Raw genomic sequence first — 15,475 nt, forward strand, 5'->3', positions numbered from 1 at the left:
GGGTCACAGACTCAACCTTCGAAGGTTTATCCAACACTGGCACGGACATGAACGTGTCCTCGAGGTCAATGTCGGCAAGCTGGCGCCGCTGTGCACGAGTAAGCACACACGCAGGAAACACCGTCGGGTGTTCCACCGCTACATCATTTTCACACAGCACAGGGTCCAGAACGACTTCGGGTAGAGGAACGATTCTCTTCCCCGCTATGTCATTCCCAAGAATAAACGTAATGCCTGGGACAGGTAACTGGGGCTGGACAGCTACTCGCACGTACCCCGAGAAATCGGGAGTACACAAATAAACGGTGTGCAGGGGAACTCCAGCCACACACAAATCAATTCCCTGCACTAACACATCCGTACCACAGTACGTATTGACAGACAGGGGAATAACCCCTTCCACCAAGAAGGACTGAGCGGCTCCCGTATCCCGCAGGATAGTCACAGGGTGCCGAGCATCAGTCACACTGAGCGAAACCAACCCAGGAAATACAAATGGTTCGAAAGCAGCGTCAATACGAGAGGACGAGGGCGAAGAACTGTTGGGGCAGGCAGCAACATTTACTTTCCTAGCTGCTATACGAGCTTCCTTGCGCTTTAACACAGGACAAACAGATATAATATGGCCCACCTCGTGGCAGTAAAAGCACTCGCGTTTCTCCACGGGTGGTGGAGACGCTTGCGAAGGGGAGGTTACAATCGGACGAGTTTTACGAGGCAAAGGAATCGGAGTAAACACAGTTTTGTGGGTCAAAACGAACTCGTCAGCGAGGGTGGCAGCTTCAGTTAGCGAAGTGACCTTTTGCTCATTCAAGTACACTACCACTCGATCAGGAACACAGTTCTTAAATTCTTCTAACAGGACCAGTTCCTTAAGCTGGTCGTGGTTAAACACACCACTAGCGCCGCACCACTTATCAAATAAGACGGCTTTCTCGCGTGCGAACTCCACGTATGTTTGGCTGGCGGATTTGGGAAGCTTTCGAAAGTTCTGCCGATAAGCTTCCGGCACTAACTCATAAGCGCGAAGCACAGTAGCCTTCACAATGTCGTAATCTAGGCTCTGCTCTAACGCAAGAGCCGAACAAACCTCCTGTGCCTTACCCACAAGCTTACATTGCAGTAACAATGACCAAAGGTGTTTGGGCCAGTTCAATGTCATAGCAATGCGCTCGAAAATGGAAAAGTAGGCGTCTACCTCATTTTCCCGAAACACAGGAACAAGACCGATGTGTCGGCTCACATCAAAGCTCGATCTACCAATTTCCGGGGAGACAGGCGAGCTCAAGGGAGACCGGGGACGGGGTCTAGGAGCGTCTTGGGCGTCAGCCTGGTCTCGGGCGGAGCGAGCTGCGGGTGGAGGTTTACCTGGTGTGGGTACCTTACGCGGAAGAGGCATTGGTTTTTGGTCGCCCATGCTCATCCGACGTAACTCCAGCTCCTTCTCAGCCTCCATCTCCATAGCCCGGACACGGAGTAGCTGAGCCTGGTACTCCTGTCTCTTAATCTCAAGCTCTAACTCCCGTAACTTAATTGTCAGCAGTAGGTCCTCCCTGGTTGAGCGGGGATCTCCAAGATCCATGCGGTGTCCACTCCCTGGATCGTCGCTGCTGGCCTCCGCTACAGCAGACATCCGAACCGGGGTGGCAGCAACACTAGGAGATCCACCCAACTCAGGCAGTATACCTTGCTGAACCAATTCATCGAGCAGAATTTGCTTAACAACCCGCTTGGAAGCCTCAGCGGGAACCAAAATGTTAAAGAAGTCTGCTATCTGTAGCAGATCATCCTTGCGGCACACATCAAATTGTTCGAGTGTGGGGTAAAGGGTGAACGCAACAAGGTCGAATTGGGCCATCACGATTACTGCAATCACCACAACACCCCCCCACACAAAAAAAATCCGCCAGACAAGCACGAAAGGGAAAGAAGGAAAGGACGAGCCCCCAATTTTGTTACGATCCAGTCTAGGGTTGGACCGCAACAAAGTGAAAGGGAAGGAGGGATTGGGGAGGACAGGACAACTAGGGCTAGGAGAAGGGAACACGGGACACAGAGGGAGTCTTTTTTTATAGTTTTTTTTATAGTTTTTCACAAACACAATACAAACACTAGGTGTAACGAACGTCAGGAGTGACAAAGGCCAAAGAAACAAACAAAAGCACATCTACCGAGTAACCCAAGCTGAGCTACCTAAGTGAACACAAAGAAAATGGTGAAACGAAACAACAATGCCTAAATCTATCTCCCTGACCAAACAAACAATAATCCCCACGTTAACGAATAAACAAAAAGGCAGACACTCCCTACACACCTAGTGAAACACGAAACACCAAGCCGAGGCAAAGGTATCAAAAGGGAAAACCGAGAGGCGAAGTCGAAAAACAGGCGAAAGTCCAAAACCAATCAAGCAATCAGAAACAACGGCGAAAGTACAAATAAGGGCGAGGCGAGAATCGGAAGTCAAGGGCAAAACAGTCATACACGATCAATCAAACAAAGCAAAAGCGAACAGAGAGCGAGCTAGCAGGCGAGAAGCAAGTAGCGGGCAGACGAAGGGACGAAGCGGCGAACTCTTCAGCTGGCGAACCGGAAACGGCTCCGAGGGCAAGGGAGGCGGGGTCAGGTCCTGAGGGCGGAGTCGAGGGTGCGGGCGACCAATCGGCGAGTGGGCAGGACGTCCGAAGGACCTGCAGGCATCCTCCTAAACTTACGGCACGTAACACTTACGGCACGTACCCGAAACTTACGGCACATATCCCTTACGGCACGTAACAAAAACTTACGGCACGTAACACCACGGGCAGGACAGACAAGCCGGGCTGGACGGGCAGGACTGAAGAGCAGTTAGAAGGGGGCGCCTCAGCGGGCGTATCAGGCGAGCGGCCAACAGGGGACGCCTCAGCGGGCACCTCAGGCGTGTGGCCAGCAGGGGGCACCGCGGACGTGTGGCTAGCAGGGGGCGCCACGGACTTGGCAGTGTCCATGGGCGTGCGGCCAGCGGGAGTCGGCGGTGCCGCAGGCAGAGCCGCGGGCAGAGCAGCCTCAGGCGGAGCTGCAGCAGCGGGCGGAGGCGGGTCCAGAGCAGGCGCCTCAAGCGAAACCGCAGCAGCTGGCGGAAGGTCGGGCGCTTCCGCTAGTGCATCCAGGTCCGGAGCTTCTCTACGCGGCTTGGTCCCTTTAAGGGTCCGCGGGACCCGAGGGATTGCGTCCCAAGCCGCCCTGGCTCCCCTGTTAGCCAGGCGTGCCGGCCGGTAAGTATACCTCGGTGATGGCGCCGGGGGCTTTGTGTGCTCGCGGGAGCGTCGCAGCTGGGACGTCGTCCGAGAGTGGGGATTCCCCCCGCTCACCCGCTAGGAGTGAAGCCGGTGAGAAAAGACACCGCCCCACGACGATCGTCGGGTCGGCCTCTTCCCTTCTTCCCTGTCGTTTCTTTTTCTTTCGCCGACCGGTAGATGGAGGTGGGGTTGCCTCCGTGCAGGCGAGGGGCTGGAGCTGCTTCTCCTTCACTTTGTCGAGGAGCTGCTGTAGGAGAGCGCGCACTTCCGCCATTGAGTGCGCTTCGTTGCATGGGGTAACCCCCTGTAGTATGGTCCCGCTCTTCTCTGCTAGGGCGAACAAGCCGGAATCCCCACGGATCTCCGGCAGCTCTCGCCAATACGCGACCTCCTGCAGCAAGAGGAGCCAGGAGTCTTCCTCCTGCTGCGGTGCGTTGTTCAGGAGATTTGTCATTATGTCATGTCCGTGCAGGCAGGCAAGCGGGGAAGCAGGCGAGTTGAGCCGGACCGACAGGTAAACGGGTTTATTGTCAACAGACATCCACGAACTTTACGACAATACAATGACAAATCTGGGGGATAACAATTGACACACGGACTAAATACACAAGACTAGGCAAAAGGAACAGGCAACAGGTGAGTACAATAAGATTCTAACGGGTCTGGATGCTGTTCAGCCAAATGACTATTTCAATATTAGTCTAAATACTAGAACTCGTGGCCATAAGTGGAAATTAGCGGGAGAACATTTTAAAACAAATTTGAGGAAGCACTTCTTTACACAGTGTGTAGTCAGAGTATGGAATAGTCTTCCTGCTATTGTAGTGGAAGCTAAAACCATGGGTTCCTTTAAATCAGAGCTAGATAAGATTTTAACAACTCTGAGCTATTAGCTAAGTTCTCCCCAAACGAGCTTGATGGGCCGAATGGCCTCCTCTCGTTTGTAAATTTCTTATGTTCTTATGTAATCAGGGATTAACACGAGGTAACGAGGTGGGCGTGGCACACACGAGGATCGGACGGAGCTGGGCGTGAGACATACTCTGTGTGTTGTTGTTTTCAAAGTGGCCATCGATGCACTGCTGATATCTGCACTTGGCTTCTTTAATACCCTTCTTCAGTTCACTCTGGGCATTACTATAAGCCAGCCTGTCCCCTGACCTGTAAGCAGCATCCCATTCCCTGAGCAGAGACCATACCCTTCTGTCGAGCCATGGCTTTTGATAGAATACAATGCCTTTTGTCATTGCAAAGATGCACAAGAAAATTCAATGTGTCCCCTGAATAGAACATACAGTATAACATACAGTGTAAGTGGGGGGCAGCATGTGGCTCAGTGGGCACATACATATGCCCAGCTTCTGCATATTAAGCTACACATACAAAGTAAAACCACAAGCATTAATATAAACTAATAAAATATTGAGTGCCTCTGTATGCATACTTATATACTATATCAGTATAGTGGAGAAGTTCCATTTTACGGTAATTGCAATGAGTCCCAAGGATATTGCACTTTTTCCCCACTGATGCCATGGGTGACAATGACAGGCATGAGATCAGAACCTTGCAGTGAACAGACTTCAGTTCTTTGATTATAGAAGCTTTTCAGTAGTCTAGAAGTGTGTGTCTTGATATAATCTATAACGCATTCCAGAAGGCAGCAGAGTGAAGAGGTGGTGGGTTTCCTGATGATTTTCATGGCCCGTCATAGACATTGAGTACTGTATATGTCCTCTAGGGAAGATAGCCGGGTGTTGGTAATTTTTTGTGCTGATTTGATGACTCTCTGAAGAGCCTTCTTGTTGCCCATGGAGCAGCTAACACACCATACCAGGATGCCACAGGTGAGTTGAACTGAAGCCCCTTCAGGCCAAGTCTAGATGGTTTTCATAGTGGCTTTGTTTTGCTAATGAGAGATCTGTATGCAGGTGTGAGAAAAAGGGGTAGGTGGTCGGACTGGCCTAAGCGGGGAAGTGTGAAGACTCTGATTCCTTCTGTAATGTTGCTGTAAACATTGCAGGACGAGGACAAGTCACATGTTCGTAGAATTTAGGGAGAGCTGTTTTCAAATTTGCTTGGATGAAGTCCCCAGCTATGATAAAAATCCCGTCAGGGTGAGCAATCTATAGTTTACTGATTGCTGTTAGCAGGGTGTCTAGTGCTGTCTTGGTGTTAGCACTTAGTGGAATTTAAACACAACAACAATGACAACGGTGAACTTCCATGGAAAAAGAAAAGGTCAGAATCTTGCTGTCATTCACTCTAAATCTGGTGAGCAGTGCCTGTCTATAATGGTTACATTAGTGCACCACATATTATTAGAGAAAATGCACAGCTTGACAGATAAGGTAAAAAAATCAGGCAAAACGTAATACAATTCAGAAGCTGCTGCGTCCATGTGCACCACCATGTTTGAGTACACCTTGATTTGGGTACACCTTGATAGTCTTGGTATATAACAGTGGTTCACAAACAGGGGGTCGCGGAATAATTTCAAGGGGTCGCGAGAGGGATTAAAAATTATGTCTTTTTTTGTGATTATAATACACACTTTTCAGTATTACAAGTAAATGCTATAAATAAATATTTTCTGGTTTGTAAAGATATTACTGATTGAGTGTGAGTGTTTAAACTGAGTGTTTAAAAAAAAAAAAATTCGCGACTCAAAGATATGACATCACTGTGCATTGACTGGCTCACAGCACACAACTGCATGTGAAAACCGCAACTGCTGAGATGGATAAATTTGTTATTCACAAATCTAAAAATGTTGAGGAAATTGTGGACAGTTTGCCTGAGTCATCGAAACCATGTACATCGACCCCGTCAGACCAAAGTAGGAAACGTTGGAAATATCAGGAAGAATTCATAAAGTATGGATTCACTTGCTGTACTGTCGACAACGTAGATTTCCCTCAATGTGTAATCTGTTCAGAAGTGCTATTTCATGAAAGTATGAAGCCCGGCAAAATGCAAAGGCATTTGGAGACGAAACATCCTTTGTTTATTGAAAAGTCTACAGACTTTTTCCGCCGAAAAGAGAAGGAATTACAGGGCCAAAAACACATGATTGCTCAACAAGCAAAAATTTCTTCTAATGCTCTGGAGGCATCTTAGGTGGCATACTTGATTGCGCAGAACAAAAAACCACACACAATCAGGGAAACCCTGATAAAGCCCTCTGTTGTGGCTGTGTGTCGGGCCATGCATGGTGAGAAAATAGCAAATTAACTTATGACTGTTCCTTTGTCGAACGACAGCTCGGCGTGTACATGATATTGCAAATGACATTAAGAGTCAATTGATTGAGAGGATAAATAGAAAAAAATATGCACTGCAAGTTAACGAATCTACGGATGTGTCTAATACTGCTCAGTTGCTGGCGTTCATCAAATACACATTTGACGGAAAACTGCATGAGGATATGCTCTTCTGCTCAGCACTCGAGGGGACTTGTATGGGCAGTGACATTTTCACCAAACTCGACACCAAAATAAAAGAGATGGGACTTTCATGGGATAATTGTGTTGGTGTATGTACTGATGGTGCTGGTGCAATGGTCGGTAAAAACAAGGGACTCAAGGCAAAGGTTTTAGAAGTGGCTCCTCACGTGAAGTTCACACACTGCATCATACACCACGAGTCTCTTGCTAGCAAAGCACTCGATTCTGAACTTAACAGTGTTTTGAAATGTGCAATCAAAATCGTAAATCACATAAAATCTCGCCCAGTAAACAGCAGACTACTAGCCACACTTTGCAACGAGATGGCCTCACAGCACAAAGCATTGCTGTTTCACACCGAAGTCCGGTAGTTATCACGGGGGAAGGCACTCGGACGTCTTTATGAACTGCGCGAAGAAGTGTACTCATTCTTGAATGACTCACAATTTGAATTCGCCACTTGCCTGAAAGATCCAGCTTGGTTGTCAAAACTTGCTTATTTGGCATGTATATTCGAATCTGTCATTACAAGGACCAAACACAAACATTCTGACAATGAATGACAAAGTCAATGCTTTTATGAAAAAGCTGGAAAGATGGGCTGAGCGGATTGAACAAGGAAATGTGGAGATGTTTCCTGAGCTTGAGGACCATCTGGAGGAAAATGGACTGAGCCTCAGAAGCCTGAAGGAACTCATCACTGGTCATCTCCACAGCCTTTTGGAACAATTCAAAAAGTATTTCCCAAAAGAGACGCAACCAGAACTGTATGACTGGATACGGCAACCATTTTCTGAATCTATTACTCATCTCCCCACAAATCTGGAAGATGCTTTGCAGGAGCTGTCCAGTGATCGAACATTAAAAACATTATTTTCCAATTCCACAATGCCTGAATTTTGGATTGCGGTAGCAGACGAATACACAGAGTTGTCCCATGCAGCAATGGATGTACTGCTTCAATTTGGATCTACATATTTGTGTGAGCAGTCTTTTTCCGCTGTTACATATATAAAAAATAAATACCGATCACGTCTTGATGTCGAAGATGATCTGCGGGTAGCTGTATCCACCATCAGGCCACGAATGAAGCTTTTGTGCTGCCAAAAACAAGTATACCCTTCCCATTGAAAGGTAAGCCAAAATTATTTTGATGTTTGGTAAATGTAGTCAAAATACTGTGAACAGCTTGTTATGTTTATTGCTTGTTTTTGATAGTGGGGGTCGCGAGATCTTGTCGATCTTCGATTAGGGGTCGCTGGCTTGAAAGTTTGAGAACCACTGGTATATAACATAGTGTAAGTGCAGAAGGCTATGTACACCAAAATGTTTGTGTTTTCAAAATAGTCCTACAGCAGAGTGAATTCTTCACTGCAGACAGTTTTAACAGCCGATCATGTTCTGCAGATTAGCTGAGTCGCCAGTCCTGTCTGCTCAATAATCAGAGCAGTCCACTAGCTTGAGAGCCATGTCGGTGATTACCATCCTACAGCTATCCGTGCAGTGAGAAGTTATCTTCACTTGTATTTTGTCCATCTTGGTGAGTGACTGGGAGTTGATGAGAAAGAGACTTTGGATGGTCTGAGGGGGTTAGTCTGTACCCTAGCTTGTGTGCCAGCTCTCTTGCCAAGCTTCTGCTTTCTTCCTCCTGCTACCTCTGACACCTCGCAAATGGGATGATGGTTATTCCACTGGGCTTTTCAGGATGCAGGATCTCCAATGGGATGGAGTATTGGCTTTCGAAGGTGTAATCCTGACATTGATATCCAATTTTGAGCAGTTCTGCTCATACTGTACATAACATAGACATTTACCGAGTGCTTGAATGAATACACCTAACGCACATAAAACAAAAATGTTGCTGTGTGACTTACAGCTGCGAGCTTCTGTGTCTGCATGCACCGCCATCTTGCATTGGATTCACAATACAGCCTCTGCCTGTGTTACGATGGGGTTATGTTCTGACAAGCTTATCGTAAGGTGAAAATAGCGAAAATGCATTTTAATACAGTACAACACACTTTAAACACAGAAAGATATATGCACTCTAACACAGATACCACTTATCTCTGTGAGTCGTTGGCGAGAGTGAGGCATCTTCACAAGGTGGGCATCCCGGCAGCGTCCCAGCGTATTATACGTCATACGCTGCTATGCTTGTCTGCCAGCAATGCCTGCCCGCAAATCTTAAAATATTTTACAATTAGCGTTTCGGAATCGTAATTGTAAGATCAAAAAATTGTTGGACCATCGTAACTCGGGGACCATCTGTATTGATATTTTCAAGAAAAGACACTTACCAAAGAACTTACCAAATTATATATTGTGAGGTTAAATGTATTTTGCATGTTTGGAAAATAATATTGAAAATAAAATTATATCAGTCCCCTAAATATATAGCTGAATGGCTTTAAACGCAAGGGTAACAGACACACAAGAAATATCAAATCAGATCATTTTACCCCTTGTATTGAGTGTGTGCAACCAATTTTCAAGAACTAGAAAAAGATAAACTGTACAAATACCTCATTGCCTTCAATCATTTTCTGTAAAGAACAATTGAAAATAAGTGAACAGGTGAAAATGAAACATCAAGATTCACTGTATGCCTTATATGTGTGTGTCTGTCTGTTGTCTTTGTGTGTGTGTGTGTGTGTGTGTGTGTGTGTGTGTGGGGGGGCTGGGCTGGTTTTGAGCACATTTGGGCACGAAATGTCCTTGCAACATGATAAAACATCTTACTTCCTGAATTTTGTAAAGATTTGTGAATGTGTTAAATAAAAAACAAGGAAGCAGATTTAAATAAAAACTGACCAAAGTTCATTGTCATTTGTCACAAACATATGTGGACAACTGTTTATTATATTTGGCACATTTGAAATGTGCCCACCTTCCGCAGAGGTCCCACTGCACCTAAAGGACAGTAAAAGTAATTCATCATCTGAAATAATGAAACAAATGTTTATGACATCCTTTGAGAAATAATTCATTTTTATCCAAATAAAAATAACAAGTGAGGTTGGAACAAACATTTTATCATAATTTTGTCATAATAAAGGGTGTAAACCTTTTGCTCCATTTAAATATTTTCATTATAAAGATAAGGTATATGTTTAGAAGTTGTTAATGTGTAAATTCAGTCAATGCTATAAGGTTTGGGAATGTTTCTTTAAAGAGATGAGCATTCCCTTCCAACATAGAGCAAACCACACAGTAGTCCTCTGCATTTCCTAGGCAATATAATTGTGGAATAATAACTTTCTTTCCTCAGTAAACACAGCTCTGCTTTTCTTGATTCATAAAACATGGACATGCAGACCTCACTCTCAAAACATGTAATACTTTTCCATCAAAATTTAGGTCCAGGTAAAACAACAACTAACAAGAATTATGCTTCAATTTAAATTACATTTTTCTACTTTAACTAAAACAAACAATACAGTTTATAGTCTCAGCAAGCAAAACAAACACACGTATACTGTCAAGTTTAATGGTAAATTCAAAATTCAATAGATTTGTTTAATGCACGTAGTAAACACAAATACAAACAAAATATGATAACGTTTAAGATAAACCGTTTTAAACATACAAACCTCCCCTTTTCCTAAATGTCCAGGAGTAGCTAAATTTTTTTGACTTTGGATACAGCATAATGTTGACTTGCGCATATGCTGTTGCGGTTGGAAGCTTAATGTGTTATCAACTGATATTGCTAACAATGGCAAACCATTAGTCGAGAACTGGAGCCTGTTTCAGAAAGCAGGATTTCTTGCAGACATGCGCACCACACTTCACCCGAAAAAAGAAGGCATGTCTGTTCAGGAAGTATAATTAATTCATCAAGCAAGAAAAGGGGGTTATGCCCTCAATGAATCTGGCAACAAGCAAAATGTGGAACATGAAGTATTTAATTTCCATTGTGGACCTATTTGAAATCCGCAGAAACTCTTTTATTTTGAAAATAAAAGCATGGCGGTATCTTACTGTACTTATAGTATATTGCCAAAAGTATTGGGACACCCCTCCAAATCATTGAATTCAGGTGTCCCAATTACTTCCATAGCCACAGGTGTATAAAATCAAGCACCTAGGCATACAGATTGCTTCTACAAATATTTGCGAAAGAATGGGTTGCTCTCAGGAGCTTAGTGAATTCAAGCGTGGTACCGTGATAGGATGCCACCTGTGCACTTGTGAAATTTCCTCGCTACTAAATATTCCACGCTCAACTATTAGAGGTATTATAACAATGTGGAAGCAATTGGGAAAAACAGCAACTCAGCCACGAACTGGTAGGCCACATAAAATCACAGTGCTGGGACAATGCATGCTGAGGCACATAGTGTGCAGAAGTCGCAAACTGTCTGCATAGTCAATAGCTACTGTACAGACTTCCAAACGTTGTGTGGCCTTTAGATTAGCTCAAGAACAGTGTGTAGAGAACTTGAAGATTATCACTTTCTGGAGAGATTACATTTTATATTAAATCGCTTTGTATGTATATGTATTTGTATTAAGTGTTACATCATGATGTGTCCATTTGCATTTATAAATCTGAATAATTCTCTCACAGTTGACAAAATGAAGTTTGAACCCCCACTCCAAAAAGAAACTGAGGCTCATGCTGAAATGGTAATAGTCTTATTTTGTTGAATTACTTAAGTTGTCAAAATATATGCCAACCTACTATGTGATAGTCATTTCCTCCCTGAATTCTGAAGCAAATTTAATATAACATTTTTAAATTATTTATATATAATATATAATGCAGATGTGCTTAAGTCGGGTCATTTTATTATACCAGTAATAATTTTTTTATACATAAGCATTTTTGGAAGTTTTTGGGATAACAAAAAATAGAAAAAAACCTTGAGAAGAACATGTAAGAAGTTAGTGATGGATGACCAATATTAAAAAAACTCCACAACCCCAGAGAGCACAGAATGTTTTTGATGTAGCAGACCTACATAAAAAGGGCAAAAACTTGTAGTGGGTGGTCAAGTCATTTTAATGAAGCAGATGGCAGCTTTTTAAAAATGAAACTTACTTGCTTTATTATAAAAAATATTTATATAAAAAAACATCTTATATTTGGGCCAAAACATTAATTTGCCTTGGTTAAAGTATTCCATTATCACACAGAAGTCATATATTTAGTTGTATAACTGAATATATGTAAACTTGTTAAACAGAAGTTGCATTAGCTAGATCAGGGGTGGCCAATCTTATCCGCAAAGGGCCGGTGTGTATGCGGGTTTTCGCTGCAACTCCCTAATTAGATTACTAATCAGAGGACTGATTGGCTGAAGAGTCCTCACACCTGGGTTTGAACAGCTGACCTACAGGTTATTCCAAAAACCTGCATACACACCGGCCCTTTGCGGATAAGATTGGCCACCCCTGAGCTAGATGGTTGCCTTTTGAAAGATAAATTAGGCATGTAAAGAATCTTGTCCTTTAAAGTATGGTTCCAATTCTATCCATATAACATATTATGGAGTCAAAACTGCTACGTTGTGGATCTGTATTTTGAGGCCACTATCTTTTATCCAAAATAGATTATTTTTTATTTGAAACTGCCTACATGCTTTCATTAAGGAAAAAATTTATTTTTGTTTTTATAATAGAAAATTGAGTATTGTATTTCTGTTTAAATGGGATTTCTGTTTTCAGTGAAGGCAGGAAAATGTTAAGATTTTATTCTTTATGAACAAAAGGAGAAACATTGACTACATTCTGGGTCTGCTCTTCAGGACATTACCAAAGAAAATGACTTCCCTTCCCAGTGGAATCCCTTTGCTGAAGGTGGAATAAACATGAAGTGAGTCAAAATGACCAATGTTATGAAAACCCTTTGATTCTAATTGTATTCTTATCGCTTGCATTTCATAGGCTGACAGTAGAACAAGGAAAGCAGCTATATGATTCCTCAGTTTAAATGACTGCATGAACAGTTTGTGCAATTCTTTCCTTTATTTTTTGTCTTTGCCTGTTATCTTCCTAGTTGGGTGAAAGCAGCCTTCTTGAAAGTGTTGAGGAAAAGTTGTTCCAGTGGTATAAATGGGTGTTTTGCAATGGTATTCACCCCTAATTGCTTCTTTTAATAGAAAGTTGTGTGTCTATACCTATACCTCTGTATGCTGTGTGACTGGATCCTGGACTGGATGTCAATATTGTGACTGGATCCTCATTCACAGAAGGCACTGAATGACAGTAGAAATGCAGCACAGATTTATTTTCAACACTTGTGCAAAGTAAAAGATGTGTAATATTTGGTAATGCTTTACATTAACTGCACCTTCATAATGAACATTCATAAGCATGTACCTGTTACAGCACAGCATGGTGCAGATGGGAAAAAAGGGTAACGATCCACTGGCAGCTCTGTGACAAAAGGAGTTTATTTACATAAAACAGAATACACTGGGGCAGGCACAAAATAAAAAGACCACGAGGGGTCAAAAAGCCAACAGGGAAAACAAGAACTAACTATAAGATTCATAAAGTAACCAAACAAGGAAGCGGCACAACACAAGTAGCAGGATAATAAAACAGGCTTCTCAAACACAGAGTAACATCTAACAATGTCCGACTGAGGAAATTAACAAAGGCAGGCACTTAAATCAATGATAACAAAGACTAACAAGAGACAGATGTGAATCAAACAACCAATCAACGAGGGCACAGGGCAACAAGACACAGGTGAAGAAACTACTAAGCACTAATGAACATAGAACTAAGGAACTTAGAAGACCGGAAACTAAAGAAACACAGGGAAATACTACACTAGAAAAATCAAGAAACAAGTAAAACAAAACAATCAAGGCAGGGGCAGAGAACTATAAACAAGATATACACAGGGATAAACAATATCAAACCAAAACAGGGGTGCAAAGGACTAATAAACACAAGGAAAAACAGAAAACCAATAAAAAAAAACAAAACAGGTTGCAGCCTCTATGCTGTACACTCAGCCCATTGAGCTATGTAGTAGTCCTGGGATCAGGGGAAACACACAAGGGTCTAGTAAAAAAGACAGAGGCAACACCTGCTGGCCAAACAGGAACAAGACACATAGGACAGGACCTGATGGGCCCGATCCTGACTATACCTGTCAGGGTCTGTACCGTCTGACCCTGCCTTTTGTGTCTTCTTCCTGTTTAGAGAGGAGGTGTAGCATGCCATCCTGTCCTCCCTGTCTCTTGCCCTTCAATCCCCGTGTGTCTGGTCCCTAGTGTGTTTTTGCTATTACCTGCACTGCTGCATAGCTCAGTGGGTTGAGCATGTGGCTCAGTCTGTTATCTTCTCTAGTCATGAGTTTGAGGCTGGGCAAAAGATAATCTAAATTTTGGTTGGTTTATATTGGTTAATTTTCCTTAGATCAGAAGTTCCCATATTCACAATTTTCCCCATGTAATTATCAGAACTGTATGTATAACAGTGTGTTTTCAGTAGGCCATTCTATACAATTCTATATACTTTGTTGTGTTAGGTTTACATAAACAAAGGTTTTATTTTATATTGTGTTTTAAAAATGTCTATAGAAAATTACGTTTTTATCAAAAAAGAGGAATCCAGTATTGGATAAACAGTTGGAAGATGGATGGATGAATGAACAGACTGTACTGAAGGAAATTTTCAATAATTTTCTTTGTGATGAGAATCATGTATCATTGCTGCCTTATAAGAGCATATTTAGAACTACTCCTACCCCCACTTTCTTGGGGTTGTGAGCCCTGATCAGCATATGGTGAACCTATTCTTACTGCCTTACACATCCACATCTATCTTTTCTATATGCCTTTTATGTTTCCTTCAGGGGACACACTGCCTATCTTGAGGATGCCTTTGATGAGGTGGAGCTGTAAGTACAGGATAATCCACCTGCAAAAAAACATAAAATTATTCCTCAATACACTTAAATATAGCTTTCTTTTTTAGCTCTACCCTGAAACAAGGAGTTCCACCTCCTCTTCCTCCCAAGGTAAAACAATCTATTTTATACCTATTAGATATGGATTTTAGTTACCTTAATTAACATAATGGTCCTGTCTTTGACAGCCAAGGTTGAACATCTGCTCTGACGACATGAACCTTAAAGAAGAAAGGTGCCTGACTGTGCGCCGGGTGCCTAGCTGTGAGTCCAGCCCCATCTCAGGCTTACGCAGACCAAGCACATCAGAATCGGGTGGCAGGGCAGACCAATGCCCTCTTGACTGCTTCTCTGCAAGTGTTAGTAGTCCAGGCCTGGTGGCCCACTCATCTGACCTTGGTAACTTTTCTGCTTGCTCTCTCTTTGTAGTCCAGTAAATTATAACTAATAACATTCTTACTGCTATAATGAAATGCCTAGTAAATACCATGATACTTTACTTACAAAAAAATAATAATAAGTATCTATACAGCATTATAGATGACAGCTTCATAATGCATAATAAACATGGCTGTAATGCATTATAGCTTTTTATAAATATTTATAGCCATGTTTATTCAACATTGCTTTATGACTGTGTTCATAGATTCTTACAAATTTGGCATTCATAGAACATGTTACAAAAAAAACTTTTTTGTTGTAGGGTGTAATACTAGAAACCGTAACAGTATGGTTTGTTGCTGGGTTTTTTCTCTGACTGCTTCACTGCTTATTCCAGGGATTGGGTTTGACATAGCTAGTGGAGTTGCCACTCATCCCATATGTCAATATGAATTGCTCTGTTCTGTTTCAAACCACTATGGGATATGATTTGTCTG

At 42.8% G+C, this 15,475-nt stretch overlaps 1 protein-coding gene across 1 annotated transcript in view; it reads left to right on the top strand.

The window, feature by feature from the left end:
* LOC111833030 (mitogen-activated protein kinase kinase kinase kinase 5) overlaps nucleotides 1–15,475 on the top strand; it is a 123,510-nt gene that overhangs the window by 74,377 nt on the left and 33,658 nt on the right. The window contains exons 15-19 of the mRNA XM_072708406.1: nucleotides 11,298–11,356; nucleotides 12,478–12,545; nucleotides 14,544–14,588; nucleotides 14,666–14,708; nucleotides 14,786–14,996. Of these exons, the coding sequence (XP_072564507.1) occupies nucleotides 11,298–11,356; nucleotides 12,478–12,545; nucleotides 14,544–14,588; nucleotides 14,666–14,708; nucleotides 14,786–14,996 (426 nt within the window). The remainder of the gene's footprint in view (nucleotides 1–11,297; nucleotides 11,357–12,477; nucleotides 12,546–14,543; nucleotides 14,589–14,665; nucleotides 14,709–14,785; nucleotides 14,997–15,475) is intronic.

This window comes from Paramormyrops kingsleyae, unplaced genomic scaffold, assembly GCF_048594095.1.
Source record: "Paramormyrops kingsleyae isolate MSU_618 unplaced genomic scaffold, PKINGS_0.4 ups84, whole genome shotgun sequence".
Lineage (NCBI taxonomy): Eukaryota > Metazoa > Chordata > Actinopteri > Osteoglossiformes > Mormyridae > Paramormyrops > Paramormyrops kingsleyae.